This window comes from Nycticebus coucang, chromosome 10 (assembly GCF_027406575.1).
Source record: "Nycticebus coucang isolate mNycCou1 chromosome 10, mNycCou1.pri, whole genome shotgun sequence".
Lineage (NCBI taxonomy): Eukaryota > Metazoa > Chordata > Mammalia > Primates > Lorisidae > Nycticebus > Nycticebus coucang.
In genome coordinates this window covers 119,469,387-119,496,042 of record NC_069789.1, presented here as the reverse complement: position 1 = coordinate 119,496,042, position 26,656 = coordinate 119,469,387, and the positions used below count along the sequence as shown (strand labels likewise).

The 26,656-nt window shown below is 48.3% G+C and overlaps 1 protein-coding gene across 1 annotated transcript; it reads right to left on the bottom strand.

The window, feature by feature from the left end:
• Positions 1–2,849: 2,849 nt before the first annotated feature.
• FBXO46 (F-box protein 46) lies at positions 2,850–23,904 on the bottom strand. Its single transcript, XM_053607699.1, has 2 exons — positions 23,825–23,904; positions 2,850–6,685 (listed from the first exon to the last, which is right to left on the bottom strand). Exon 2 carries the CDS (start codon positions 6,612–6,614, stop codon positions 4,809–4,811), a length of 1,806 nt encoding a protein of 601 aa, XP_053463674.1. The 5' UTR covers positions 6,615–6,685; positions 23,825–23,904; the 3' UTR covers positions 2,850–4,808.
• Between the last annotated feature and the right edge of the window lie 2,752 nt (positions 23,905–26,656).

The window sequence follows — 26,656 nt, the reverse complement described above, 5'->3', positions numbered from 1 at the left end:
AAATAAATGTTGTATTATAATCTATGACTGACAATTTCACCATCTGAAGCCTTTGTTTTTGCTAGTTCTTGCTCTTATTCCTTTGTTTCCCTGAGTGTGTGTGTACTACCCATTGCCTGAAAAATGATCTGTGGTGATTCTAGACAATAATTCTTCCCATTAGAAGATTTGTGTCTGTTTCCACCAGACATCTCAGATGTACTCTGCATCAAGGCTGGGTGCAGTGGCTCACACCTATAATCCTAGCACTCTGGGAGGCCGAGGCAGGTGGATTGCTTAAGCTCACGAGGAGCAAGAGTGAGACCCCCACCCTGCACCTTCAGCATTCTAAACACCTGTGCAATCTTCTCGATCGTCCTTTACCTGGGCTTGTAGTTCTCTGAGATCTCATCTATTACAGTGGTTCCCAACCTTCTTTTTTTTTTTTTTTTTGTAGAGACAGAGTCTCACTTTATGGCCCTCGGTAGAGTGCCGTGGCCTCACACAGCTCACAGCAACCTCCAACTCCTGGGCTTAAGCGATTCTCTTGCCTCAGCCTCCCAAGTAGCTGGGACTACAGGCGCCCGCCACAACGCCCGGCTATTTTTTGGTTGCAGTTTGGCCGGGGCCAGGTTTGAACCTGCCACCCTCGGTATATGGGGCCGGCGCCTTACCGACTGAGCCACAGGTGCTGCCCTTCCCAACCTTCTTAATGCCGCGACCCTTTAATACAGTTCCTGTGGGTTGAGAACCGCTGTCCTATTAGGTTCCTTCTCCACCTTGGGTGGGCTTTAGGGTCAAATAGGAAATCCAAACAAATACTCTCAGAGCAAAAGTGGGTTCTGGCTTGGTGGGTCCTTACTGTATTCCACTGGCTATTTGATTCTTCTAAGATTTTTTTGTTTCAGCAGGGAGGTCCAAGTAATCTAACCCACTTTCCAAGGAAACTGAAATCCCACAAAACCAAGCCAAAATTCAAACCCAGGTCTTTTTGGTTATAAAATCTAAGCATTGAATAACTACTAAAATGTATCCTAGGCTCGGTGCCCCTAGGTCAGTTAGGGCGCTGCCCACATACCCCGAGGTAGGTGGGTTTGAACCCGGCTCGGGCCTGCTAAATGACAACTACAACAAAAAAATAGCTGGGCGTTGGGGCAAGCACCCATAGTCTCAGCTACTTGGGAGGCTCAGGCAAGAGAATCGCTTAAGTCCAAGAGTTTTATGGTTCTGTGAGTAGTGATGCCATGGCACTCTACCAAGGGCAACACAGTGAAATTCTGTCTCAAAAAATAAATAAATAGGGTGGTGCCTGTGGCTCAGTGGGTAGGTAGCTGGCCCTATATACCAAGGGTGGAGGGTTCAACCCCAGCCCTGCCCAAACTGAAACAAAAAAAAAAATAGCTGGGCGTTGTGGGTGGTGGTGGCGCCTGTAGTCCCAGCTACTCGGAGGCCGAGGCAAAAGAATCACCTAAGCCCAGGAGTTGGAGGTTGCTGTGAGCTGTGACACCACAGCTCTCTACCAAGGGAGATAAAGTGAGACTCTGTCTCTAAAAAAATCATAAAAATAAATAAATAAATAAATAAATAAATAAATATAACCGGGCGTTGTGGTGGGTGCCTGTAGTCCCAGCTACTTGGGAGGCTAAGGCAAGAGTAAGCCCAAGAGTTTGAGGTTGCTGTAAGCTATGATGCCACAGTACTCTACCAAGGACGACATAGTGAGACTCTTTTCTCAAAAAAGAAAAATAAATAAAAAGAAATAAAGTTCTGATTCCCTGATAAGAATATCAAAGGCTGGGTGGTGCCTGAGTCTCAATGAGTAGGGTGCTGGCCCCATATACCAAGGGTGGCAGGTTCAAACCTGGCCCCGGCCAAACTGCAAGAAAAAAATAGCCAGGCATTGTAGTGGGTGCCTGTAGTCCCAGCTACTTGGGAGGCTGAGGCAAGAGAATCACCTAAGCCCAAGAGCTGGAGGTTGCTGTGAGCTGCGACACCATAGCACTCTACTGAGGACAACGAAGTGAGACTCTGTCTCTAAAAAAAAAAATATATAGGGGCGGCACCTGTGGCTCAGCGGGTAGGGCGCCAGCCCCATATGCCGAGGGTGGTGGGTTCAAACCCAGCCCCGGCCAAACTGCAACAAAAAAATAGCCGGGCGTTGTGGCGGGCGCCTGTGGTCCCAGCTGCTCGGGAGGCTGAGGCAGGAGAATCGCCTAAGCCCAAAAGTTGGAGGTTGCTGTGAGCTGTGTGATGCCATGGAACTCTACTGAGGGCGATAAGGTGAGACTCTGTCTCTACAAAAAAAAAAAAAAAAAATATATATATATATATATATATCAAAGGCTGTCAGCTGCCTCTTTTCTTTCTTTCTTTCTTTCTTTTTTTTTTTTAGAGATGGGGTCTCACTAGGTTGCCCAGGCTGGAGTGCAGTGGCTATTCTCAGGCGTGATCCCACTACTGATCAGGACAGGAGTTTTGACCTGTTCCATTTCTGACCTGGCCTGGTTCACCCCTCCCTAGGCAACCTGGTGGCCCCCTACTCCCAGGAGGTCACCATATTGATGACGAACTTAGTGTGGACACCCGATCAGCACAGCACACTACAGCCCAGAACTCCTGGACTCAAGAGATCCTCCTGTCTCAGCCTCCCAAGTAGCTGGGACTACAGGCGCACACTACGGCTGTCTCTTAATATCCATTTCTCTTTTTTTATATTTATATTTAAAAGATAACTTTTTCCCCCATAACTATTCATCTGGAATAAAAGACTTATTTTCAGTAGGAGCTTTTTATTTATTTATTTATTTATTTTTTTTGTAGAGACAGTCTCACTGTACCGCCCTGGGTAGAGTGCCGTGGCGTCACACGGCTCACAGCAACCTCTAACTCTTGGGCTTACGCAATTCTCTTGCCTCAGCCTCCTGAGCAGCTGGGACTACAGGAGCCCGCCACAATGCCTGGTTATTTTTTTGTTGCAGTTTGGCCGGGGCTGGGTTCTAACCCGCCACCCTCGGCATATGGGGCCGGCACCCTACTCACTGAGCCACAGGCGCCACCTATTTATTTTTTTGAGACAAAGTCTCACTTTTTTGCCCTCAATAGAGTGCTGTAACCTCATAGCTCACAGCAACCTCAAATTCTTGGGCTCAAGTGATTCTCTTGCCTCAGCCTCCCAAGTAGCTGGGACTACCGGTGCCTACCACAATGCCTATTTTTGGAGATGAGGTCTTGGTGTGACTCATGTTGGTCTTGAACCTGTGAGCTCAGTCAATCCACCAGCCTCGACCTCCCAGAGTGCTAGGATTAAAGGTGTGAGCCACCTTGACTGGACAGTAAGAGCTTTTTGTTGGACATAATGCACCAGCTAAAAGACTGCATTTCCTAGACTCCCTTGCAGCCATTCTGAGTGGCTGAGTTCTGCCCAGCAAGATGTATATATAAGCAGAGGGCAGTAATTCTGGGAGAAAGGAGTCTTCCCTTCCAGCAAAATGGTGATCTCAGGAGATCTAGCAGTCACCTTGGATCTTGAGGATAAAGGCCATAGCCAATGAATGACAGAAAGTAAGTCAGAGGGAACCTGGGCACCTGATGACTTGAGGGCCATCATACTTGCCCAATACTGGATTTTTAAAGAAATAAAAATGATCTTGTTTAAACTACTACTATTTTGAGATTTTTCAAATCCAAACCGACACAGATGAGAAGAGTCAAAAATAATCTCTGGCTAAGGGACTTGGCTATGCATTCTTTCTCTTTCCACTTCTTCCATCCCACTATGCATAGGCCCACAACTCGCTTCTCTCCCCAACCCCCTTCCCTTAACACACAAACCAGTCTGGGCCCAGCCTTATAAATATTGATTTTATAGAAAGGACCAATTCAAAATTGGTCAGATGCCACACGCTAGAAGCTTCCAGATCCACAATGATGAAAAAAAAGAATTCCAAAAAGAACAAACGAAAATACCCCAGACCAAACTGCCTGAAAATCAAGGTCCCAGTTGACATGTGGCCAGGGGTGAGGAGACCCCAATGCTTAACAAGTACCCGGAGTGGAAAAAAAAACAATCCAGAAATTCAAACCCACAGTCCCTGCCCACTGGCCCCCCACGCTGTCAAGAGCGAGGCAAAGGGCTTCACAGCTTTACTGGGGGCGGGGGTGGGAGTGGGGGTGATGACAATAGCTTAAATAATGGGAGGAGAGGGATTCTTCAACATTTTCTTATCTCTTCCTCTAGAGGAAGAGAACAGACTGGTAGCTTGAGGTTAATGATTTTTTACTTCTTTAATGGGGAAAACAGTAAATGGTAGGCCATCATGAAAAAGTGCCACATTTAGCCTTTGATTTATAGCTCTCAATTCCTAAAAGAAGGTGAGCCTGGTGTGGTAGGTTAGGAGAGGTACCAACCTTGGGTGCTGTAGCTTCTTGGGAAAAAACAGCTCCAGAAACCAAGGACAAGGGGAAGAGTGGTAAAGAGGGCAGAATGGGGGAATCCTTAAGTGGTACCAAAATTAGCTGCCGTCTGCTCCCTGCTGGTGGGTCCCTGGGGTGTAGAGAGAGGCAGGGAGGGAGTTGGGGCTAAAGAAAATGAGATGCTGATAAAAAATACCCTACTTGAGGGTCCACGGCCCTGGGTCTGAAGAGTAGGAAGCCAAAAGGGGTCACTCAGAGTGCTTTCTTGGGGCATCCCCCTGAACCCTGGCTCAGTTCTGACTGGGCATCAATGCTGCCTAGACTGGGGTATGGGCTGGTAGCTCAGTCCTGGCCCTTGGCTCCCAGGGGAGGGGGTAGGGACAGGCATGGTGGGCTCTCCACCCCCTCCCCTGGGTTCACCTCCCCTCCTCCCGGCCTGCCCGACCCCCACCCGGCCCATTGCAGGGCAGCACCCAGTTGTTATCGTGCAGGCCCAGGCGGCAGCCAGGTGTCTCGCGGTCCGCTCTGCGGCAGCACATCCAGTATGAACGTCCATAAGGCAGGTCATGGTGGTAGGGCTTGGGGTGCCAGCGGCAGAGCGACACATCGCCCTTCTCATATCTCTTGCGGCACTGCTTGCAAGGGTCATCACGGTAAAGCGGGTCTCGGCTCCAGCGTGAGTCTGTGGCCCGCACGCCGAACGCCTCAATGATGCCCTTGAAGTGGTGGCAGGTGCACTTGAGAGCTGCCAGGGCTCGCGTGGGCAGGAAGCTGAAGATCTTCACCAGCACGTGCTCGGGCAGCAGCAGCATGTACTGTCTCGGCTCCAGCAGCCGCTGGATCTTGAAGCGGATCTCCAGGAAATCATGTGACACATGCCGGTACAATCTGCACAGGGAGGTGTCGGCTGTCCCCTCAGCATCATCTGGACCTGGTGCAGTGGCTGGTGAATCAGCTGGGGGTGGCTCAGGGGGCCCGTCTGGCCCACGGGACTGGAGGAAGAAGAGCTGGCCAGGTGGGGGGGGCTCCTCTGGGCTGACCGTCAGACATACCGTCTCCTCCTTCACATTCTTGGTGCCGTCTTTACCAAAGAAGATACACTCGTCTACCACACCTGTCACCACCACATCTACATGGAAGCCTGATGCACCACAGTCCCGGGCAGGGGGTGGAGGGGGTGCTGGGGGAGTGTCCTCAGGCCTGGATGGGGCTGGGCTCTCACCCTCGCTGGCTTCATCCGCCCTAGCCAGCAGGAACTCCACATTGCTGGGGAGGGCATCCCGAGAGGGGCTGATGAGCTGATACAAGTCACAGGTAATCTTGTCCTTAGATCGGGCCCCAGGGCCTGGGCTACCAGGATATGCACAACCAGGCCGGCCTCCGGCCCCATTGGGCAAGCTGCCCTCCGGTGCCCGGGACTCCCGGCCATTGGAGATGCGGAAGGCAATGCGTACCTCACCGGGGCCTGGCCCAGGCCGTTCCTCCTTGCGGAGGCCCTTGGTAGGGGTGTTGTCCCGCTGGGCCTCGAAGTGGGCCACTGCCTCAGCTACACGGCTGCAGTCCCCCCCACCAGACCGCCTTTCAGACCCTAGCCCCTTGGCTGGTCCACCCTGCTCAGCAGACACAAAGACCACAGGTGCTGGGGTGGTGGGATGTGGATAGCTCTGCAGGGCCAGGGCAGCCCGCTGTTCTACCAAGGCCACCATCTCGGCCACAGAGAGTAAGTCTTCACCAACTGAGGTGGGGCCCTCTTCAGGAGCCAGAGGGCCCTCTCGGCCCCCTGGGTCTGGAGGGGCCTTGGTGGGCTCAAGACAGCGCCTCCTCCGCTTGGCCTTGGAGCTATCACTACCCCAGTGTCCCTTGACTTTCATGGAGCTGGCCCGGCTGCCCCCACTACACTGATGAGCCACAAAGAAGGCCACTTTCTCCTTTGTATTCCCCGGCTTGATAACATACCATGTGTCCAGCAGGACTCGACCCTCATCACCAGCAGCTGCTGCCGAGAGGAGTGGAGCAGGCTGGGAGGTGGGGACCTCAGTGGCCAAGGCAGGTGGTGTGTTCTCTGAGTGCACAGGCCCATGGTCTGGCTCAGCCCCACTGCCAGGCTCAGGGCAGGCTGATGGCTTGAGGGTTGCAGAAGGTGTGCGTGGCTGGTTCTGTGAGTAGGTGCCAAAGGGCCGGGGACACCATAACTGGAAGGGCAGGAGGCTGCTGCGGTCCATTCTGGGGGATTGATGGCAGGCCAGACTTCACAGCATCTCAGGACTTAGATGGTGGAGGCTCCACATGCCACCTGATGACAGGGAAGAGGAGATTGGGACCAGCCTTTCTTCCCAGTACCACCCCAACCTCAATCTCTCCTGGGGGCAAACCAAATTAGACCATCAAGAACTCAATCCCACTACACTGCTCATGTAAGCAAAAGCACTGCAGAGGGGATGACAGCAGCTCTTTTAACACAGTGTGACCTTAGCTGGCAGCTTGCTCACACCCCTCTCCTATGCCACTGCCCAACTGCATTTGCCCACAATCCATTAAAATCCTGTTGCCATAATCTCTAAACTTAAGTGAAAGTATCAGTTGGCAGACAAGCTTCTCCTTTTCTGTCTGCTCACCCTGCAGCTCCTTCCTGAAAAGATAGGAATTCCCAGCCCTGCCCACAGCGGGAAGAACATTATAGGTTGGGTTAGGGGAGAAAATCTGAAGTCAGAGCCAGACAGGTCCTTAAGCAATCAGCTCTTGGGCAGCGCCTGTGGCTCAGTGGGCAGGGCACCAGCCCCATATACCGAGGGTGGCGGGTTCAAAAACTGCAACAAAAAAATAGCCGGGCGTTGTGGCGGGCACCTGTAGTCCCAGCTGAGGTAAGGGAATCGCCTAAGCCCAAGAGTTGGAGGTTGCTGTGAGCTGTGTGATGCCACGGCACTCTGTCTCTACCAAAAAAAAGAAAAGAAAGAAATCAGCTCTTCACTTTTTTGGGTTGTGAGGCTCCTTAGAGAACCTTTTTTTTTTTGGAGATAGAGTCTTCCTCTGTTGCCCTGACTAGAGTGCAATGGCATCATCATAGCTCACTGCAACCTCAAACTCCTAGGCTCAAGAGATCCTCCTGTCTCAGTTTCCCAAATAGCCAGGACTATAGACATGCACCAATCCTGGCTTATTTCTGTTTCTTTTTTTTTGGTAGAGACAGGGTCTCATTCTTGCTCAGACTGGTCTTGAACTCCTGCATTCAAGCTATCGTCCCATTTTGGCCTCCAAGGGTGCTAAGGTTACAGGTTTGAGTCACCACACCCAACTGAGAACCTCTTAAAGCTGTTTATCTTCACCCAGAAAAATGCACACCTGTGCAAAGACTGTGCAGTCAATTCTCTAAACAACAGACACAGATCCCTGGGAAAAGAAAGCCTGTTCTAGTCTAGCTCCCTCCTCAAGGTGCAAACAGGTCAACTGAGGCTCAGAGTTGGGAAGCTTAGTTACATAGCTAAGACACAATGGATACAGAGCAAAAATAGGCTCTCACATTGGATTTCTGAGCTCTTTAATTCTGGGCTTTTTTTTTTGTTTTTTTCTTGAGACAAGGTCTGTCACCGAGGCTAGAGTGTAGTGGCATCATTACAGCTCACTGCAACCTCGAACTTCTGGATTCAAGTGATCTTTCCACCCCCGCCACCTTAGTAACTAAGTACAGGTGTGTACCCCCACACCCCACTCATTTTTTTTTTTTTTTTTTTTTGTAGAGATGTCTCATTCAGGCTCACGCTGGTCTTGAATTCCAGGCCTCATGCAATCCTCTTGCCTTGGCCTCTCAAAGGATTACAGGTATGAGCCACCACTTGTGACCCAGGATTCTCTTAACAATGGCTATTTTATATTGCAGTGGCTTTATATGAATTACCTAATCTGGAGGCAATTTTGGTCATGAGTGTCACTTCCCATTGCACTTTCTACCTACTAATCAGTAGCATATGTCTCAATGGTTTTTTGGCCCATTTTCCTCCAGACAGCTTGAATCTTCTACGGGCCTATAAACCAAAGAAGTCAGAAAACTATGGCCTATAAGCCAAATCCAGTTCACTGTCTTTGTATAAAGTTGTATTGGTAAACACTCATTTATAGCTGTTTTCAGGCTACAAAAACAGAGTCAAATAGCTGCACCAAAGACCATATGGCCTGCAAAGCCTAAATATTCACTAACTGGCTCTTTATGGAAGAAGTTTGCTGATTCCTGCAGTAAAGATTGTCCCTCTAAATTCAAGCCATTCACAGACACCATTCAAAATCCAGGCAACCTCCAGGCACTTACAGATGCCTGTAACAAAGAGAATTCCAAAATTTAGAATATTCATCCTCCTCATGATCCCTAATCCCCCTTACTTCTCAAGTATTTACAATCCCTACTGAAATCCCAGTTCATTGTAAAAAATATCACCATACAGCTTCCAAAACCTATACATGGCTAAATTTATCAACCACCCATTCAGATACAAGTTGAGCACCCCAAATCTGAAAATCCCAAATCCAAAACTTTTTGAGTGCCAACATGATGCTCACAGGATGTACTCATTGAAGCAGTTCAGATTTTTGGAATTGGGAGGCTCAACTGGTAAATATAATGCAAATACTCAAAAATCTGAAATCCCAAACACTTTAGGCCCTAATCATTTTGGATAAGATATATTTAACCTGTATATGTAAATGCTCAGCAGTAGAAGCTAACACAGAAAAGGCCATTCTGTACAGAGGCTACCATCTACTATTTGGCTATTTGCTAAAATCTCCTTATCAGTTTAAACCTTACCTCTAGAACCTCGATGCTTCCCCCCTCCCAAAATCCAGACCTTTCAAATCCTACTTTATATCCCCAAACCTAAAAATACCTTCTCCAGCACAAAGGGCCCAATCTCAATGAACTGCTCACAAATCCCAACACATGCAGCAATTCTCCAACTTCACAGATGGCACAAACTACCAGTCTCCTGGAATCCTAGACTCACCCAACCTTCCCCTCCCATTATCTCCTAATTCCAAAGAAGGTCTCCAACAGTAAAGGAACTCAGTAAAACACAAAAGGTCCCTAAATACATAAGACTAATTCCAAACCATATAAATTTATCATAAAGCCCCCAAAAATGCCCAAAGAAATCTCACAAATGCTACAACAGCAGACACGTGCTTATTTTACTGCATGCTCACTGCCAGAGTACTAGATACTGTTATAACAAGTCCTGTGAATCCTCGCCAGTCCCCAGAGAGCAGATGGTATTATTAGTTACTATTTCCAGATGAGGCACACACAGGCAAGGGTTCTGGCTCGAGAACTGGTACTCCTGGACTCTAAGTGTCCCCAGAGCTCCCCAAATCCTATACTCACTAAACACCCCAAGTCACAAAGGAGACCCCTAAAACACAACCCAGCCTTCTACATAAAAAATGAACCCAAACCCCAAGGCATCCCTTAAGATCAAGGGAACCCCAAAGTTATCTCCTTCACACAAAAACTTTCCCAAGCCTCAAGTTATTGCTTAAATGCAAAGGGAGCCCCCATATCTTGTAACCGCCTTCAAAAGAGTATTTCTAGCCCCTCAAACCTATACACGGCCCCCAAACGCCCTCACGCACAGGCCCCCCCCCACTGCAGGAGAGGGTGGCAACACCCACGCATGCGCAGGAAAAGGGCGAGGGCCCGCCCCCTCACTCCTTCCCTCCCGCCATCACTCCAGCTGAAAAGCAACAGGCTTCCCTCCGCCCCTTTGTTGACAGACGCGCGCGTGACACCTCCAGCCAATAAACGGCCGCCGTTCGAGGCCATGCCCATATAAGGAAGGCCCTGGCGAAGGGGCCCAACTTCGAAATCGGGAGGAGTAGGCGAGAGTTGATGGGAAGGGGGCGGTGAGGTAGGAACAACAGGATATAAGGAAGCGTGGAACAATTACCAACGTCCAGCTAAACGGAGGAACAGGCCAGGGCAAAGGCCACAGCACTTAAGAGGCTGATTGCACGACGTTCCCTCTAAACAGGAGCCCAGATTGATAGTTGAGATTTAAAGGGCCAGGCAGCCCCAAGAGTGAGAACTCCAGGGCGGAAGGAAAAGCACAGAGATCAGAGTGCTCAGCTTTGGTGAGAAGCACGGTGTGGGTCGCGGTTTTCCGCAGGGGAAACTGGGAACCCGGGTCACCTCACCCTGACAAACAGGCAGAACCCTCAACAATTCTGTAGCACTGAATCCAAGCCTCTGGGCTTGGCATTTCATTCAAGACTCAGAGGAGTTCAGTCTTTCCAAATGGGCACCCCAAACCAGATTCATACTTAGTATAGGAAAACAATTGGAAATAACTTAATAATGACCTTTAAGTATTGATTACCTGTTAATTTAAATTACACACATGGCTTGCATATTTCTATGAACATAGCTGGACTAGGGCCTTTCAATGGCTGGCTCCAGTGCAGACCCTTGTCCTGATGTCCTGCCTCAGGCTTGCCTGCTTCCAACTATCCCCCCACATGACTACCAGGGGGCAGCCAAAAGGGTCTTGTGAAAGCATGAATCTATAAACCTAACCCTGGCCCAATCCCACTCAGGACCTACCATGGCTCCACAGTGCCCTCCAGAAAAAGCCCAGGTACCCCACCTGCCCAGCCTCATCCTTCCCCATTCTTCTACCCGCTGGTGGGCGTCCAATCTGGCATACAGAGTAGTTACAATATTCAGGCCCTGTCTGACCCTCTGTAGGAGTTATTATCCTCTCCACTGTATGGATGAAGATACTGAAGGCAGGTTGCTTAACCAGCCCAAGGTTACATAGTACCGGTGTGAGTTGAAGCACCGATATGAAGCCAGAGAATCTGATTCCAGAGTACTGAACCTTACTATTTCACTCTATAACCTCTGTGGTCTCAGCAGCCATCCCCTCCTCCAGGAAGCTGAACTCCTTACCCTTCACCAACTATAGCCAGCTCAATCAGGCTCCACCCAAGGTGCCCAAACTGGCCTCCTTGTTATCTATTCCTCAAAGTCACCAAGCTCTTCCCTTCCCTGGTCGCTGCATTTGCTGTTCCTGTCAACTGCACTGTATTTTCCCAGATGTCCGCTCAAGTCCTTATTTCATCCAGATCTTTGCTCAAATGTAGTTTCAATAAAGAGGACTTCCATAAACTCTTTTCCTGGAAACCACTCAATTGCCCACAGGGGAACCAATGGGTTCTCTTATCCCAGTCCTGTCCACTCTGGGTCACATCACTGTGTGGGAATGGGTCTATCTCCCCCACTGGATTGTAAGCCCACAAGGACAGCAGGAGGGGAGGAAGGTCTGAGGCAGGATTTTCTAACTCCCCATACACTGAGTCCAGCATAAGGTCCTACACATTAATCAGCCTGCAGTGACTACTCCACAAAGATCCATTCATAGTAAAACACCATAATCCAGAAAGAGGGACAATAAAAAGATGGAAAAGACTAGGCCAGATACAGTAGCTCACGCCTGTAATCCCAGCTGTTGGGAAGCTGAGGTGGGTGGATTGCCTGAGCTCACAGGTTGCAGACCAGTCTGAGCCAGAGCAAGACACTGTCTCTAAAAATAGCCAGGTGTTGTGGCAGGTGCTTGTAGTCCCAGCTACTAGGGAGGCTGAAGCAAGAGAATCACTTAAGCCCAGGAGTTTGAGGTTGCTGTGAGTTATGATGCCAAGCACTCTACCAAGGGTGACAAACTGAGACTCTGTCTCAAAAAAAAAAAAAAAAAGATGGAAAAGATTGACCAGCCAGATATAAACCAAGTGACAAGAAGAGGAGTGACATTACCATCAAAAAAAAAAAAAAGGCTCCGCGCCCATAGTTCAGTGGTTAGGACGCTGTCCATATACACTGAGGCTGGTGGGTTCCAACTCAGCCTGGGCTTCCTAGACAACAATGACTACTACAACAACAAAACAGCCAGGCGTTGTGGCAGGTGCCTATAGTCTCAGCTACTTGGGAGGCTAAGGCATGAGAATTGCTTGAGCCTAAGAGATGGAGATTGCTAGGAGCTGAGACACCATGGCACTCTACTGAGGGCAACTTAATGAGACTCTGTCTCAAAAACAACAACCACCACCACAAAAGAGAGCATGAGGCAGGAAGATCATTTCAGCCCAGGAGCTCAAGGCTGCAGTGAGCTATGATTGCACCAATGCATTCTAGCCTGGGTGAAGAGTGAGATTCCATCTCATAAATAGAACAAAAAACCTACAATATGGCTGGGTGTGGTGGCTCACGCCTGTAATTCTATCACTCTGGGAGGCTTAGGCAGTGGATTGCCTGAATTCAGGAGTTTGAGATCAGCCTGAGCAACAGCAAGACCACGTCTCTAAAAACAGCTGGGCCTTGTGGCGGGCACCTGTAGTCCCAGCTACTATGGAGGCTGAGGCAAAAGAATTGTTTGAGCCCAAAGTTTGAGGTTGCTGTGAGCTACGATGCCACTGTACCTTACCAAGGGTGAAGAAGTGAAAACGGTCTCAAAAAAAAAAAAAAAAAGGCTCTGTGCACCTAGCTTAGTAGTTAGGGCACCAACCACATACACCGGGGTTGGTGGGTTGGAATCTGGCCCAGGCCTGCCAATGACAACAACCACAACAAAAAACAACCAAGCGTGTGGCAGGCGCCTGTAGTTCCAGCTACTTGGGAGGTTGAGGCAAGAGAATTGCATAAGCCCAAGAGCTGGAGGTTGCTGTGAACTGTGATGCCACAGCACTCTACCGAGGGTGATATAATGAGACTCTGTCTCAAAAACAAAAAACAGGCTCGGCACCTTGTAGCTCAAGTGGCGAAGGCGCCAGCCACATACACCAGAGCTGGCGGGTTTGTATCCAGCCCAGGTCTGCAGTCCCAGCTACTTGGTAGACTGAGGCAAGAAAATTGCTTAAGCCCAGGAGTTGGAGGTTGCTGTGAGCTGTGATGCCACTGCAGCTTGAGGCTCTGTCTCAAAAAAACAAACAAGCAAAAAGCAACAACAACAAAAAATACAATAAAATGACCAGTCTGGCTCAGACTGTCTGCAATTGTAGTGATAAACCTTAATATGTATCTGTCAAGAGAGATCACTTGCGAAAATAAAATCAGTAGCCTGCCATAGTGGTGGATTCCAGGTACTGAGGAGGCTGAGGATTTCTTGAACCCAGCAGTTTGAATCCGGCCTGGGCCAGATAGGTAGATCCCATCTCTTAAATAAGTAAATAAACAAACAAACAAATAAATAAATATAATCAGTAATGACCTGAACTATATACTCTATATACTCTTGACCAAATGTCCCCAACAATAAGAGTCAAGGTTTCTTTTTCTTTTGAGACAGTCTTATTATGTTGCCCTTGGTAGAGTGCAGTGATGTCACAGCTCACAGTGACCTCCAACTTTTGGGCTTAAGCGATTCTCTTGCTTCAGCCTCCCAAGTAGCTGGGACTACAGGGGCCCACCACAACGCCTGGCTATGTTTTTTTATCATTGCAGTTGTCGTTGTTTAGCAGGCCCAGGAAGGGTTCCTTCCTGCCAGCCTCAGTGCATATGGCCAGCACCCTACCCACTAAGTTACAGGCACTGAGCCAAGAGTGAAGTTTTCTTTTTTAAAGACAGAGTCTTATTATGTTGCCCTTGGTAGAGTGCCGTGATGTCACAGCAACCTCCAACTCCTGGGCTTAGGCGATTCTCTTGCCTCAGCCTCCTGAGTAGCTGGGACTACAGGCGCCCACTACATCGCCTAGCTATTTTTTGTTGCTGTTTGGCTGGGGTTGGGTTAGAACCCACCACCCTCAGTATATAGGGCTGGTGCCCTACTCACTGAGCCACAGGTGCCACCCAGAGTCAAGGTTTCTTTTTTTTTTGCAGTTTTTGGCCGGGGCTGAGTTTGAACCTACCACCTCCGGCATATGGGGCTGGCGCCTACTCCTTTGAGCCACAGGTGCCGCCCAGAGTCAAGGTTTCTTAACAAAGTGTTTTGTCTAGGCTGGAATACAGTGGCACTATCAAAGCTCACTGCAACCTCAAGCTCCTGGACTCAAGTGATCCTCCGGCCTCAGCCTCATGAGTGCTGGGACAACAGGCACAGGCCACAATACCTGGCTAATTTTTTTAAAAGAAATTTTTGTAGAGAAGGGGGTCTTACTATGTTACCTGGGCTGATCCCTAACTCCTGGCTTCAAGCAATCTTCCTGCCTCAGCTACCAAAGTGATGGGATCATAGGCGTGAGCCACAAAACCTGGCAGAGAGTCAACATTTTTGCATCCCTAGCATACATGGAGCATTTGCAAAAACTTATCTCTGACATTCACTTAGAACCCCCTGCATGCTTGCCTTGGATTAGGTGTTGGGGACACACAGGTGACAATAAGCTCACCAAGAAAAGGAAGTAGACATCCAAATAAACAATCATAACCAGTATGAGTAGATGAGAGAGAAAATGATCACATCAGTTAATACTTGAGCGTTCACTGTGAGCCAGACTTTGAGCACTTTACAAAGACTAGCTCATTTAATTCTATTTTTAATCTCATGTCAAAGATTAGGAAACTAGGCACAGAATGACCACATTATTGCCCTCATTTACAGCTTTGTGGCAGAACTTTGTATGACCAAAGTTTGGCTAACTTCAGAGATCAAGGTCTAAACTGTAATACAAACATCACCCTATTAAGATGATGAGGGAAGCTTCATTTATTGAGCATTCTGAGTGCTTGGCATGGATTATATTATTCAATTTTCAAGGTCTTTGCACTCACAGTTCCCCCTACCTAAAATGTTCTTCCCCTGATACTCACAGGGCTCAGCACCTTAACTCGTAAGGTTTGTTCAAAAATCACCTCTGTGAAAGCTTTTGTCTAGAAGACATACAGATTCTTGGGCCGGGCCCTGTGGCTCAGGCCTGTAATCATAGCATTCTGGGAGGCTGAGGCAAGTGGATCACTTGAGCACAGTAGTTCAAGATCAGCCTGAGCAAGAGCAAGACCTTGTCTCTACTAAAAACAGAAAAACTAGCTGGATACTATGGTGGGCACCTGTAGTCCCAGCTACTTGGGAGGATGAGGTAAGAGAATCACTTGAGCCCAAGAGGTTAAGGTTGCTGTGAGCCATGATACCAAGACACCCTACCCAGGTCAACAGAGTAAGATTCTGTCTCAAACAAACAAACAAACAAAAAAAAGACATACAGAGTCTCATTACCTTTCCCTGATTTTTCTCCTTAGCATGTATTAACATCTAACTTTATTTCTTTTCTTTTTTTTTTTTTTTTGGCCAGGGCTGGGTTTGAACCCATCACCTCTGGCATATGGGACCAGCGCCCTACCCCTTTGAGCCACAGGCACCGCCCGTCATCTAACTTTATTTCTAAAGTTTACAGTCTGTCTCCCCTTCCTAAAATGAAAGCTCCCCCAAGACTGGCATTTTTGACTGTTTCTTTTTGCTGCTGTACCCCTAGCTTTTGGAGCAGTGCCAAGCACTGCTTGAAGTGTGGTCCTCAGAGTAGCAGCCACATGGCATCCCCTGGGAGCTTAAAAATGCAGAATCTCAGTTTTTTCCCCCCTAGACCTGCTAAATCAGAATATGCACACCAATAAGTTCTCTAGTGCAGTGATTTTCAATTTGGAGGTTGCTATGAGAAACCTCCAACTCCCGGGCTTAGGTGATTCTCTTGCCTGAGCCTCCCAAGTAGCTGGGACTACAGGTGCTCACTCCAACACCCAGCTATTTTTTTGTTGTGGTTTGGCCGGGGCTGGGTTTGAACCCGCCACCTTTGGTATATGGGGCCCGCGCCCTACTCACTGAGCCACAGGTGCCACCCTCATATTCTTTTTTTGATCAACATAATTTAAGTGTGCCATGGAAATTTAACTATAGGTTCAAGTGTGCCGTGAGATAAAAAGGTTGAGAAGGGCGGCGCCTGTGGCTCAGTGAGTAGGGCGCCAGCCTCATATACTGAGGGTGGCGGGTTCAAACCTGACCCTGACCAAACTGCAACAACGAGAAAGAAAAAAATAGCCGGGTGTTGTGGCGGGCGTCTGTAGTCCCAGCTACTCGGGAGGCTGAGGCAAGGCTACAGGCCTAAGTCCAAGAGCTGGAGGTTGCTGTGAGCTGTGACGCCACAGCACTCTACCAAGGGCAAAACAAAGTGAAACTCTGTCTCTAAAAAAAAAAATAGGTTGAGAAACACTGGGCTAGCGGTTTTGTGTGTACATGAAAGTTTGAGGAACAATGCCCTGGCATATCATAGGTGTGCAATACACATTTGAATGAATAAACAAACTCCTAACACAGCCACTCTGTCCAGTTTCTGCACATTTGGGACTGAGGACCTTTCGTAGAAAAACCCCCTACAGAAATCCTGCTCCCAGGACTAAGGCAGAACGCCACCTCCCCTAGGGGACTACACTGGTACCTTCTCAACGTATAAGGGATCTCTTCCTCCTGGGGCTTCCTCTTGCAGCACCTGACTCCTGTCATTGCTAAATGACAATGACTTGGGTATGTGAGCTCCCTTTCAGTATGTGAGTTTCTGGAAAGCCGGGACCTCTCATCAAAGGTGCAGCTGTTCCAGCCTTTGCACTTGGCTCACTGGGCTGGTCTTTCTGCTCCACCCTTTCCATGCTAGCCAGAGGGATCTTTCCAAACACGAGTCAGAGCCTATCATTCCCCTGCTTAAAACCCTTCCCTGAGAGATGCAAGTTCTCAAAAATACATGTAAATCCCATGAACTCTCTCTCAGGACTCAGCTGGAGGACTTGCTTCACCAAAATGACAATGTCAACCAAGAAAAATGAAGATATGAGATCAAGGAAATAAGATCTATCCCAGAAGAGAAGTAAAAGTCATCTCCAGATGAAGGTAAAGGAAGTCCTAGGAGGACCCATGAGCTGGTCTCAGGAGAGCCTGTCTCCCTAATCATACAAAAGGAGAAACATGAAAACTTAACAAGCTTGGCATCTGACTTAAGAAATGGAGGGGAGGCTTGGAGCCCTTAGAACAGTGGTTACGGCGCCAGCCACATGCACCAAGGCTTGCGAGTTTGAACCCGGCCTGGGCCAGCTAAACAACAACAACAACTACAACAAAAAAATAATAGCCAGGTGTTGTGATGGGTGCCTATAGTCCCAGCTGTTTGGGAGGCTGAGGCAAAAGGATCGCGTGAGCCCAAAGGTTTGAGGTTGCTGTGAGCTGTGATATCACAGCACTCTACCAAGGACGACATAGTGTGACTCTGTCTCAAAAAAAAAAAAAAAAGAGGGCGGCGCCTGTGGCTCAGTCGGTGGGGCGCCGGCCCCATATACTGAGGGTGGCGGGTTCAAACCCGGCCCCGGCCAAAACTGCAACCAAAAAATAGCCGGGCGTTGCGGTGGGTGCCTGTAGTCCCAGCTACTCGGGAGGCTGAGGCAAGAGAATCGCTTAAGCCCAGGAGTTGGAGGTTGCTGTGAGCTGTGTGATGCCACGGCACTCTACCGAGGGCCATAAAGTGAGACTCTGTCTCTACAAAAAAAAAAAAAAAAAAAGAGAAGAAAATACGACTTCTGGTGAGGATAACTGAGTGTTTGGTACATAGTAAGTGCTTAATAAATGCTAACTAGTATAGTGAGACTGTCTCAAAAAAGAAAAAGAAATAGAGGGGAAAAGAATATAACAGAATAAACCAAAGAAGGAAAAATAATGATAAAAGATAAAGAGCAGGTGTGTAACACCCTCCCTCCATCCCAGGGTTGCGACTCCCAGGGTCACATCCGGCACAGGCTGGGTATCAAGTAGGTGACCACAGAATGCACTTGCCCAGTCACACAGGAACTGGTGGCAGGACACCAAGTCTGTGTTTCTGTCCTTTTCCTTCATCCCTGTCGCCACCCATCTGTGGGTGGGGTTCAAACCCATGGGCCCCAAAGCATGTGGTTGGTGCCCTAACCATATGGCATGGGTACCCCCAACCTCAAACTCTTGGGCTTAAGCAATCCTCTTGCCTCAGCCTCCCAAGCAGCTGGGACTACAGGCATATGACACCACACCTAACTAATTTTTCTATTTTTAGTAGAGATGGGGTTTCACTCTTGCTCCGGCTGGTATCTGAACTCCTGAGCTTAGGCCATCCACTGGTCTTGGCCTCCCAGAGTGCTAGGATTACAGGTGTGAACTACCGTGCCCAGACTGTCCATAATCTTGACGCATCTATACCTCACCCCTGGCCTTTTAGCCTCAGGGTCCGCTCGCCTCTCTCCTTCTTAAGTTTCCCTTTCTGCCTACTGCCTACTAGTTTCTTTTTTTTTTTTTTTTTTATTTTATTTTTATTTTTATTAACCATAGCTGTGTACATTAGTATGATTGTGGGGCACCATACACTTGGTTCATAGATCGTTTGACACATTTTCATCACATTAGTTAACATAGCTTTTGTAGCATTTTCTTAGTTATTTTGCCAAGACCTTTACATTCCACATTTACTAGGATTCACATATACCCTTGTAAGATGCACCGCAGGTGTAATCCCATTAATCCCCCTCCTTCCCCCTCCCTCCCCTCCCTTTCCCCCTTCTCCCTATTCTTAGGTTATAACTGGGACTAGTTTCTTGAAGGTAAGAAAAATCTGAAGTCTGGGATCTAGAGTTCCTGGAAGCAGTCAGGACCCAGGCAAGGCCTGTTGGATCCTGGCTTCCGTACTTCTGGGAGTGTGACCTCAGTCTTAACCCTCCATGCCTCCACTGTAAAATGGAGATAATGACAGATCCATCCACGAGGGGGTTAATGATTCAGAGATCAACCTAGTAGAGTTTCTTGTAGAAGTAGTCTGGCACTAAGGAGAGGCTCCAATTATTAAGGTGCTGGAATTATTAAGAAAAAATGAGGTTAAAGAAGAGTTTGACAACACTAATGGAGACAAAGACTTCCCTCCTCTTTATTTCACATTCAGAAATTAAACTCATCCCAAAGAGTCGCTCACAAACACCTAAATATGGCCACTGCTTTTGTTACTGTTGGGTATTAGGTCTCATTCAGATATTTACAGAGAACCTACTTTGTGCCAGGCACAAACAATTCTGGGCAGCAAGGATACACAGGGAACAGAAGACAGAAATCCTCATCCTTACCAGGTTGACATACTAATTAGAGAAAAGGACAATAAGCACACAGTAAGTTTCAAGGTGGCAAGCAGTACAAAGAAACAAATATAACAGGTAAGGGGGATAAAAGGTATATGAACGGGGAGACTAATGATTCATAATTGAGGGGCTAGGGACAATATCACCAAGCAGTGCCACAAGCCAGACCTTTTAGAAAACCTGTGCTTTTAGGAATAAGACAGTAGCCAGAAATATATCATCAAAAATGTTAAAAATACCATTTTGTATGAGTAAGCTTCACCACCGGCTGAAAACAAATTTAAAATTTTAAGAAAAGGCAAAATAACTTGGAAAGCAGACAAATTTTCTAAGAAAGACAAACAAGGTAAGGGAAAAAAAAATTACCCTGGGACACCCAGAGGTGACATGTAGCAATAGGGACAAGTGAGAGTTTGGCAACTTTCCCCCAAACCAAAAGGTTTTCAGACAATTCAATGAGAGCTTCAGACAGAATGTTAAAAATCATGAAAGCAAAGACAAGCAGGCAAAGCTGACATAAGGGGCTGAAAATGAATCTGGGATAGAGAAACTCAAACCTGAAAAATGAGCACAAATGCCATCAGAGCTGCAGAAATACCCCAGCATTATCATCATGACAACAGTAAGCACTGTTGCCTGCCTCCTCCACAGGTAGGGTGGAGTATTCAAGGTGCTCTATTTAACACTTGGGAACTACTTAATGAATGAACTCCCATTTTCCAGAAGAGGAAACTGAGGTCCAAAGGGGTTAAGTTACTTGCTCCAGGTCACACAGCCTGGGATGTAAACCCAGGCTCTGTGGCTCCAGAGTTTGCGCTCAAATACATTTTTCTTTGAGACACAGTCTCACTTTGTCCCTGCCCCAGTAAGGTGCCTTGGTGTCACAGCTCACAGCAACCTCAGACTCTTGGGCTCAAGTATTCTCTTGCCTCAGCATCCTGAGTAGCTGGGACTACAGATGCCTGCCACAACACCAGGCTATTTTTAGAGAGAGGGGTCTCGAACCCATGAGCTCAGGCAAACCACGCGCCTCAGCCTCCCACAGTGCTAGGATTACAGGTGTGAGTCCACCTCGCCCAGCCTTCTGTAATTTTATTCTTTTCTTTTTCTTCTGAGACAGAGTCTCAAGCTGTCGCCCTGGGTAGAATGCTGTGCCATCATAGCTCACAGCAACCTCCAACTCTTGGGCTCAAGCAATCTTCTTGCCTCAGTTTTTCTATTTTTAATAGAGATGGGGGTCTCACTTTTGCTCAGGCTGGTCTCAAACTCGTAAGCTCAGATAATCCACCTGTCTCAGCCTCCCAGAGTGCTAGGATTACAGGCGTGAGCCACCACACCCAGCCTGATTTTTATTCTTTTAAGAAAAATGTATTTGGGGGCCAGGCACGGTGACTCACGCCTGTAATCCTAGCACTCTGGGAGGATGAGACAGGTGGATTGCCTGAGCTTACAGATTCCAGACCAGCCTGAGCAAGAGGGGAGACCCTGTTTCTAAAAATAGCCTGGCATTGTTGCAGGCACTTGTAGTCCCAACTACTCTGGAGGCTGAGGCAAGAGAATCACTGGATACCAAGAGTTTGAGTTTGCTGTAAGCTACGATGCCATTACACTCTACCAAGGGTGGCAACAAAGTGAGACTCTATCTCTAAAAAAAAAAAAAAAAGAATAAAAATCATAGAAGGACCTCACACTTACTGAGAGCTTAATATACCCCAGGCATTTTATGTGCTACCTCATTAGTTACCTCATCAACTCTTTTTATTTTTTGTAGAGACAGAGTCTCACTGTACCGCCCTCGGTAGAGTGCCATGTCACAGGACTCACAGCAACCTCTAGCTCTTGGGCTTCCGCGATTCTCCTGCCTCAGCCTCCCGAGCAGCTGGGATTACAGGCGCCCGCCACAACGCCCGGCTATTTTTTGGTTGCAGTTCAGCCGGGGCTGGGTTTGAACCCGCCACCCTCGGCATATGGGGCTGGCGCCCTACTCACTGAGCCACAGGCACCACCACCTCATCAACTCTTTAGGAGGACCTCACAGTTTGAATGTGGTCTTATTTTACACATGAGAAAACAGGCCCAGAATGGGAATGCAGCTTGGCCAAAGACACATAGCAACAGAGGCCAGGATTTGAACCTGGTCCTATGTAATGCTAGTGCTTTTAACCATAATAAGCTTTACTATCAGTCACTATACTTATAATAAACTCCAGAAGGTTCACAGCAAATGAACCAAACCACTTCAAGGTAAATTACAAAGTTGCCAAACCGCCCAATGAGGCCCACAGACCCTAAGTTTAGCGGAATAAAAACAAAAAATCCGGTTAGAAATATTTCCTATTCACTGAAACACCTGGAGTTAGGCCAGTCTGGCTTTTGGCAAATGATTTATATCTGGCTGGGGACAGGAATGGGGATGGGGACAGATTGAGTTTCTAAGCACCCTCTCAGGGAGTCATAGTTGGACTTAGAAACCCAGGAGTAGAGGGTAGGGAACAAGAAGGGTCAAGATATGTGGGCAACCTGAGAGAGGAAGAACAGGAGACAGCCTGACATCTGCCTGATGCTTCTCTCACTGGTCGCTCTCTATTGCCTTCTCTAGGTTTCCCATTCATGTTCCAAAAAGACAATCTATGTATTAAGCACTTGTTCCAAGCACTTCACACAAATTATCTCCCTGTACCTTCTCTCCTTCTTAGGGTTATTAATCCCATTTTAAAGGTGAGGAAAGGCCAAAAGACTTGACCGACATCATACAGCAAGTAAATGGCAGAACTAAAATTCTAACTGAAGACTACTTTGGTCTCTATCCCTACCCAATACATTGTACTTTAGTACAAGAAGAGACTAGATTACAGTGGTGAAAGCACACATTCTGAGCCAGGCTGCCAGGATTGGAATCTTGAGTGCTTTGATGGCCTTTGGAAAATTGTTCAACCTTTCTATAGCTCTGCTTCCCTTCTATAAAATGGACACAATAACAGCATTTTACACCTTACACCAGTATTAAATGAGTTAATATGTACAAACAACTATCAGGGCTAGGCATTTTGTAATACAGTAAGCATTAGCAGAGCCCCTACACGCTTCTGAGCTAGGGTGTGCCCAAATCAGTGCCAGGTTTTGAGAAATCACACCTGGAGCTGTACTGAAAAGAAGAGAATCCATTAGCACATGTAACCCAGTCACTTCCCACCAACAGCTCTGATAGTGACACTTTGCAGCCTGGCTTTCCACTAACAATTTTTTTTTTTTTTTTTTTTTTTGAGACAGTCTCCCTCTGTCACCCAGGCTAGAGTGCAGTGGTGTCATCATAGTTCACTGCAACCTCAAACTCCTGGGTTCAAGGGATCCTCCTGCCTCAGGCTCCCCAGTATCTGAGATTACGGACCTGTGGCACCAGGAATGACAATTTTTTTGTTTTTAGTAGAGACAGTTCATGCTCTTACTCAGGCTGGGCTCAAACTTCTGACCTCATACATGAGCCACCATGCCCCGCCAACAGTAACAATTTTAATGAGCCTCCCTTTAGACCTCAGCAGCATACTTCTTGTTCTCACACTACAGATAAGGTAACTGAGGTTCAGAGAGAGACTTGCCCAGGTCACAAAGGACTAGAAGAATAAGGGATCTGAATATTGTACTCTGCTCATACAGATAAACCACTACACTCTTCAAAATTCCAGTGGGGAAGTGAAGATGCAAAAGGTTGAATCTATGGCCCTTTCTGGCCATATTACTACAGTTTTGTTACTGTACAGTTTATCTGAGTCTCCAGCTGAACTATGCAAACTATCTCTATATCCAGGCCCTTAATTTTACTCTCCTCAGTCTTGAAACTTAACCTATACTCTATCCCACCACTGAATTCTCTCTCACCTCTTCAACTTGCCTTCCTAGCCTCAATGCGACCCAGAGGCCCCAAACCGTTTCACCCACTGTTGGCCTCTCCCTTGAAACCTCCAGACCCCCTCACTCATCTAGTCCTGACCCTCGTTATCTTTCCATATCCCCCAGACTAAATCCCTCGAAATTGACTCCTTCAGAGACTCTGCCTGGAAATCCAGCCTTGTCTCCAACTCGGGGTCCCCCTCCCCAGGTCTGATCATCCCCCCCCCTTACCATCAATCCCAAAGGTCGGCTCCCTCCCCACCTACAATAGCCCTCCCCCAGCCCCCATTCTACTACTACCTCCGGCTCCCAATCCTCCCAGTCGCCACCCCCAGCTTATCTCCCCTCGCCCAAGGCCCTCTTTAGCCCCTGTCTCTTCCCTCTCTCCACCCGGTCCCGAACCCCAGTCCCCACTCGCAAGTGCCCCCCGCCCCCGCCTGGGGCTCTCACCGTCGCGGCGCGCTGCACCTCCCTCAGCTGCGCGGGTTTCCCCCACTCGCTCCTCTCCAGCCGCCCCTTCCGGGTTCTCGCCCCTAGGCCCGCTGGGAATTGAAGTCCAACAGGCTATGGACTACCCCTCCCAGAACACAGTGCGGTCAAAGACTGAGGGTGAGGTAGGAAGCAAAGGAGGCGGACTGCGGAAAAGAACGACTCTTAACTCCCAAAAAGAATGGGGACACTTGGCAGCGCAGGCGCAGAGATCTCCCGCCCCGCGAGGCGCTCTGGGAGATGGAGTCCAGCCTCCTCCATTTTGGCCGGGGTCCCTGCAAAGGCAATTAAGAAAATTACAAAAGGGCGTTGGTGAGGGTGGAGAGTTGGGGAAGAGCAAGTTTATTGATTTATTTATGCCGATTAACACAATAATTTTCAGTGCCTCATACTTTCCCACTTTCCCATCCTTTTTTCCTCTTTCCCCTCTTCTTACCTCATAATTTACAAATGAGATCGCCGGCGTTGTGGCGGGCGCCTGTAGTCCCAGCTACTAGGGAGGCTGAGGCAAGAGAATCGCTTCAGCCCAAGAATTTGAGGTTGCTGTGAACTATGACGCCACGGCACTCTACAAAGGGCGACAAAGTGAGACACTGTCTCAATAAAAAAATAATAATTTACAAATGAGAATATTAAGCTTGGGAGAGAAGACAGCCCATGCATTAGGAGCTAGTCACATCATGGTTAGAATTTAAGCTCCACGAAGAAGGGAGTCTTTGTGTACCTTGTTCCAAGATCTCGAACGCTGTAAATATGTGTTGGGTAAATATTTATTGCGCGGGAGTCACATATATGCCACACACCCTGCAGGCAACCTTCGTAAGAATTATCACCCCATGGCTCGTCACCTGTGGCTCAAGCTGCTAAGGCGCCAGTCACATACACATGAGCTGGTGGGTTCGAATCCAGCCCGGGCCTGCCAAACAACAATGACGGCTGCAACCAAAAAAAATAGCTGGGCATTGTGGCAGGCGCTTGTAGTCCCAGCTACTTGGGAGGCAGAGGCAGGAGAATCGCTTGAGCCAGGAGTTGGAGTATGCTGTGAACTGTGACGCCACTGCACTCTACCCAGGGTGACAGCTTGAGGGTCTGTCTCCAAAAAAAAAGAATTATCACCCCAAATTTATAAAATGGAAAGAGATTAAGCCTCTCTTAATCTCTTTGATGAGAGATTCTTGGGCGCATTCTTGCCCATGAAAACAGCACCAAGAAGTGATTTGATTCAACATGTGTTGGACTTCAGGTCTTCTACTCTCAACTAAGTCCTTAGATCACCTCCCCTTAGGATATATTTTCCAGTTCATCCTTCTTATGAGCGTTTGAGAATGAGCTTTCCAAAACGTAGTTTGTTTATATCTTAAAGAATTTACATCTTCCTAAGAAGAACTGTAACTAAGGTCCAATTCAAATGGCTCTTCTCTTTGAATCTTTCCCCAATTTATTATAAGTTCTCCTTGTTAATGTGGCCCCGGCCTCACTACACTGCCTTGAGAAGACAGTGGCTAAGTTCCCAGCATTCAGCATGGTGCTCAGCACACTGTAGGCCTTCATTAAATATGCATTGAAGAGAAAAGGTGGGAATAGAGCACCCAGGGGCCAGTAAGGAGACAGACTAGCTCTCCCTTTCTTCCTGGGAGTTGGCAGTTGGACAGACCCCGCCTCCTTCTCTGGATCTGAGGGCTCCTGACCTAGGAGTCTCATGGGGCGTGGCAAAGAGGGCGTGGCCCACCAAAAAGGCGGGTAGCTGACTGAGTGCTGATTGGTTGTGACTTTAGCGCGCGCCAGCAAAAGCCTTGTCAGGAGGCGCGAGGCTCAGCTCGCTCTGTGCAAGAGGACTGGGTTCTTCCCAGGCGCGCGTGCGCACGGCCACTTGCACGCTGCCCTTTCAACGCTTTCCAGTTTCACGCACAGCACCCTTTGACTGGAACTGGTGGGGGCGTGGCTTAGCTTCGGGAGCGCATTCTTGCTTTCCTCAGACCTCGCGCTCAGAGGATTCGCACACTCCAAGCCCGGGTTGGGAACCTGGCGGCCAAGACGGCCTGGAGCTCACGCGCGCAGTCGGCTTCCAGGGACCTGCGCTAGGCGGTATCCGAATAGGCTCCCAAGTGTGGGACTGTCGCGAAACCAGAAGGGGGGCCGCCTCGCAACATTTTGCACGTTCTGAGGCAGGTGTTGGAGGCTGAGGAGAAGGAGGCACTAGCTGGGCTGAGGAGGGCCTAGAGTTCCCACAGGAGTGGCACTTTGCGGCCCGGCCTTCCTCTGGAGATAAGGGGGACAGGAGGGCAGCGATTGTGCCCTGGGCTCAGGGTCGTGTTCCGGGCAGGGCCTGTAGGGGTGGAGCACGGGTTGGAGTTTAGGTTTGGGGCTGGGCCTAGGTCTAGGGATCCAGGCTACAGTTTGAGCTACAGAATGCTCTGGATGGGTTGATATTGGAGATCTGGGCTCTTAGTTAGGATCTGGGGTTTGGGGATTTGCTTCTGTAGGTGACTCGTTCTAGAATCTGAAGTTTGGGGTTTTGTGACTGAAAACTTAACTCTGGGAATCTCAAGATCCTAATTTGGGGATCTGGAAGACTTAGTTTTTTAAATTCTGGAGTATTATTTTGGAAGTCTGGGTCTGATTTGGGAAGATTGAACCCTCAATATAGATTTAGGGCCTAAAACTCCAACGTAGAGAATAAGGTATGAGATTTAGGTCCTGGAGTCACAGTTTGGGTCTTTGAGAATCAAGTTTTAGGGCCTGGAGTTCTCACATTGAGTAAAAGGGGGCATTAATCTAAGGTCTGGGGTCTCA

Excerpts from the sequence above, each read along its gene's own strand:
- FBXO46 (XM_053607699.1), bottom strand. The coding sequence starts at position 6,614 with ATGGACCGCAGCAGCCTCCTGCCCTTCCAGTTATGGTGTCCCCGGCCC.